Source organism: Prunus avium, chromosome 4, assembly GCF_965620075.1.
Source record: "Prunus avium chromosome 4, drPruAviu1.hap1.1, whole genome shotgun sequence".
NCBI classification, from domain to species: Eukaryota; Viridiplantae; Streptophyta; class Magnoliopsida; order Rosales; family Rosaceae; genus Prunus; species Prunus avium.
Window position 1 is genome coordinate 36,508,340 of NC_142287.1, and position 4,684 is coordinate 36,513,023.

Sequence of the window (4,684 nt, forward strand, 5' to 3'; positions counted from 1 at the left end):
ACAGCACCAACAATGGAGTTATCACCCATGATTGTAGCAGAAACTCAACAAAGCACGCAGAGTATACAACAGAACACAGCACAGACACAAATACGGCAGATGCACGAAGACAGTAGAGGCACGAACACGACAGAGTACATGTTGCGTAGATACAGCTGCATCCTCAACTTGTGATACTCGCAAGTGCACGAGCCGTTCAGTAGTATAGCGTATGTAAGTGCGAGGTCGATCCCACGAGGATTGGTGATTGAATGATTCAATTCATTTTCCCTACACAAAACAGAAATGAAAAAGAAGGGAAATAAATAAAACAAGGAAGAAAGAAAATAACTAACTCAAGCAGATAAGTTCCCAAGTTCAATTAGATTAACGGATTGATTCTAGCTAATGTATGATTAAGCCATGGTGTGTGGTCATAACCTTGTGTTCCTAATTCCCTAATTTGATCATTTGTTGTCTAACCTAAAATTAAGCATTAGGAACCCATTAAGCATAGAAGAACAATTTAAACAACCAAGCATGTATCTAATCCTTGTTGTCGAATGTCCATACATACTCTTCCTATTCATAGTTCAATTCGAATTAAAGTATGGTGTCTACTCTTAATTCAAACCAAGATAGCTAACATGCAAGCCTAAATGGTGATCAATCATTCAAACTAGCATATTAACTTATAAGCATAATGAATAAGAACAAAAATCATAATTGAAACTTGGAAACTAATCAAACTTGAAACTAAAGAAAAGAATTTACATAACAATGAAAATTAAAGTAGAACTTGGAAAGACTTAAAGGAAAATTTCAGCACAAAGATCTCATTATAACAATTGAAAACTAGAAAGAGAAACTAAGAGAATTTGAGGGAGAGAAGGGAAGGGAGCTCTAGAGAAGTGTTTGAGAGCTCCCCCCCTTGGGGTGTGTTTACAAGCTTGGGAAACCTCACTATATATAAGCCTAAGGAAGCTGAAAATCTGAATTAAGTATGGCTAATGCATACAACACTTGTTTTATAAAATCTGAAATGGTTGATGCACTTCACTAATGCATACAACACTTGCATTATAAAATCTGAATTGGTTAATGCACTTCAATAATAAATCCCACCAGCAGCCCTAGCTCATCTTCATGTCACCATGACCAAGCTTCCAACCATAAATAATAGCTCATCCTGAGGTCAGCATGACCAGCAACTTCAAGGGCTTACGAATTGGGCTTCCCTTAAGCAAATTAAGACTTTAAGCACTCAAACTTGAAGTTCAGAATGTCTTCTTTCCAGCCATATATCATTTGGGCCAATCCAAGGTCGGAGGAGGAAGTTAAGGCCAAAACAAATTGCTAACTCATTTTGCGCGCTGATAAAATCCATCCTGAGCATGGCTCTGTGTTTGCTAGGTAACAGACTCCACAATTATCCAATGGGGCTGAATTTCGGATATGTTATAGTATACACCCATTGGAACAACTTTCATGAAGAATGTGGCCTCATCCGAGCTATTTAGGTTGCTGAAACAAAGCTTGCAATATGACCTACGAAACTGGGCTGGCAGGGGACTGTAGCCAAAATTGAGTTTGTCTTTAAGCTCTTCATCCATTCATCCAAATTAGGCCCTAACATGCATGGATTGCATCATTTACTATCCAAAGCCATCATTATTACCTAAAGCTCAATGAACTGAAAGATAAACACAAAAAGGATTAAAAGCACAAGTTTAACTCAAAAACATAACCAAATCATAAGCTAGAAGGGTACAAAATGATATACAATTATGAACCGATCAGTACACAGCGGAACACAACAAAGGCACAGGCACGTACACAGTAGAGGCACGAACACGACAGGGTACACAGCGGAACACAGCAAAGACATAGGCACAAGAACCCTAAAAGAAATTAGGGCACATAGTAGAACACGGGTGGGCACAACACACACAGGTCACCAAAAAGTCGACTCTGATGCCAAGTCAAATAATATGGTAGAATATTTTCTGATATATTTCATTATCTGAAAAGAGGTATTTATAATACAAGGTTGTAAACCCTAGTAGGGTTAAACTAGGAAAAGAAGTGGTATCCTAATTACATAATATCTATACAAAAGGAAATAAATAAAATAATATCCTAATAGAATAGGGATATCTCGCTAACAATTACTTACCAATCAAGTAATCAAACAATTACATCAGTAATTACTTGGTGCTACAAATTTAAGGAAAAAAAGAAAAGAAGAATAAAGAATAACTGGTTCATTCAATTCAACACATCCATTTTATATAATTTACGATATATAGATTAATATAAATAAGAAAGCTGCTCTGTTTCTAAATTAAAACCAAACTAAAGTATTTGACTTAATGGTGTGGATTCGTCCAATCCACTTGCGCGATTCTCAAATTCAATTGTCTATTGCCTGGAAGGTTACGCACACAACTTGTATGCACTCACAGATATTTTGTTGGAAGATGCAGGTGTGGAGACTGGATGGGAAAACGAAGAGTAACTCACCAACTTCATGAGCATGCATGAGGAGAATTTCAATTTGGTTGCATTACATCTGGGTTTATAAGAGCATCCACAGTAGGGGGGTGTATTTTTGGGGGTGTAAAGCCACTTTTACATCCCATTTACAGATCTGGGGGTTGTAAATGTAATTTTTGCTCAAGTGGAGAAAGATGTAAATCCAAATATGTATATTCGATTTATTTGAATTAATTCATTTTTGTGTTATTTTTTTTTATGTTTTAATTTTTTAAAATTAATTGTCTGTGTGTTAAGTTAGGTTTATTTTTCCAAACAAATGGACCTAAAAAAATTAAAATTTGGAGAACATATGATTTTATGACAAAATAGGGTATAAACTGGTGGCCTTTCATTTTGAATGAAAAACCATCTCCACCATTGAATTTGAAGCTGTTGGCCTTTCCTTGCAAAAGTCCTATTTTTTGACATTTTGTATATACAAAATCTCTCAACTTTGAGTGTGCTGGCATCAGCCTTGCAACTCTTAAAAACAAAAGTGGCGAGTTGCGTTCACTTGCGGGTGAGGAGAGAGTAGGTCGGGAAATATTGTAGCATTTCTCTTTCCTCTCTCTTACTTTCTTTGACGTGGAGCCCGCTTCTTGGATGTAAAAATAGAGGGTAATGCTAGGCTTACCACATTTTTCATATCACATTCATACCACCTCTCTAATGGAGGTGGAGCCCACCAATACAATGGGGCCCACCTCTATTAGAGAGGTGGTATGAATGTGGTATGAAAAATGTGGTAAGCCTAGCATTTTCCAAAAATAGATGTAAACTTCCATCTATTTTTCCATCTCACGGTGGCTGTGTAAATTTGCAGCAGGATACACCCTTCCATTGCAGTTGATTCCGGTCAAATGAGGTGTAAATATGTTATACACCCCCCCACTATGGATGCTCTAACTAAATGCTTCTTCTTGTACGTACCCATAATAATCCAATCTGTTCTTAATTCATATGTTCAGAGGATGAGATCTTCTGTTGTTTTAGAAAAATGGCTACATTATCATTTCTCATTTTCAAAACGTAGGCATAAAACCCTAGACCATGTTCGCATTAATTATTGAATTTACGACTTACCCCTCGGGGATGTTTCTTTAGCATTTCTATCATGCACGTAGATTAACCAATAAGCCAGACAGAACCATGCACAATACCGCTGCAACAGCCACATATGATTTGTTCTTCCCTCTTCCTGCACACACACATACAATTAATTAATTAATTAATTCTGTCCTCAACAATAATATTAATTAAGCCAAAACTTATAATCCCTTCATTAACTTGATCATCATATTCATAATACTTACCACCGCCACTTTTGATTGGCTTTCCTTCCCCATAGAAAGGATCAGACCCATACCTCACCTGACAGCTAGGCGAAAATATCATAGACCATGTCCTCCCCTCACAAGTCTCCTGATAACCGCCGACAGCCGCCTTCAAACACCTTTGACACTCACTCCCATTTATGTCCGGCGTGCATTGCATCAAACAATATATCGAAATGCCGCCACCGCCTTTCTTGTCGTCCCCAGTCACAAAAAACGGTGGAGTGGTATTGCCAAACGCGGCCTTGTCCACAAGCCCATTCATCAAGGTGGACAAACTCTGATTAAACTGGTCCATGTTGGAAACTTTGTTCACGCTGCACCAATACCGCCACGGCATCTCCTCCTCTGTGGCGAAGATGGAATGGTTTGAATATCTCAGCATGCATTCCTCATACCAAACGATTGACTCTTTGTTGTGGGTGCAGTTTTGTTTGAGGTTTTTGGTGGAGGAGTCGATGCAGTCACGGCAGACTCCGGGGGAGACGTCACCTCGACAAAGGAATAAGCCGTAAACTTTTTTGTCGTTGTCTCCGGATGTGGAGTTGTAGAATCTGTTGCCATAGGATTTGGAGGAGAGGTCGGAGAGGAGGCGGTCGACGTTGTCTTGGAAAGCGGCGTTTTCGGTTTTGTTAACTTCTAAAGAGCAGTAGTGGTGGATGTAGTTAATGGAATTGGAACAAAAAACCAGTTTTAGTAGGCCGATAAATGAAAGGGAGACGATTGTTAGGGCGTGATCATGTAAAACTGACATCTTAATTTGTTCGATTCCAATCGTTAAAAGTTCTTAAACTTGCGGTGCAAAAGGATTATAATTAGTAATTAAGGTTGGT

At 38.3% G+C, this 4,684-nt stretch overlaps 1 protein-coding gene across 1 annotated transcript; it reads right to left on the bottom strand.

Moving 5' to 3' along the window:
* Positions 1-3,279: 3,279 nt before the first annotated feature.
* On the bottom strand, positions 3,280-4,684 carry LOC110754823 (antimicrobial ginkbilobin-2-like protein). The gene is made up of 2 exons (XM_021955933.2): positions 3,831-4,684; positions 3,280-3,715 (listed from the first exon to the last, which is right to left on the bottom strand). Exons 1-2 carry the CDS (start codon positions 4,603-4,605, stop codon positions 3,630-3,632), a joined length of 861 nt encoding a protein of 286 aa, XP_021811625.2. The 5' UTR covers positions 4,606-4,684; the 3' UTR covers positions 3,280-3,629.

Bases quoted from the DNA above. Each gene is read 5' to 3' on its own strand.
- LOC110754823 (XM_021955933.2), bottom strand. From the start codon at position 4,605: ATGTCAGTTTTACATGATCACGCCCTAACAATCGTCTCCCTTTCATTT. The intron at 3,716-3,830 runs GTAAGTATTATG...GTGTGTGTGCAG, and splicing joins GCCAATCAAAAGTGGCGGTG to GAAGAGGGAAGAACAAATCA.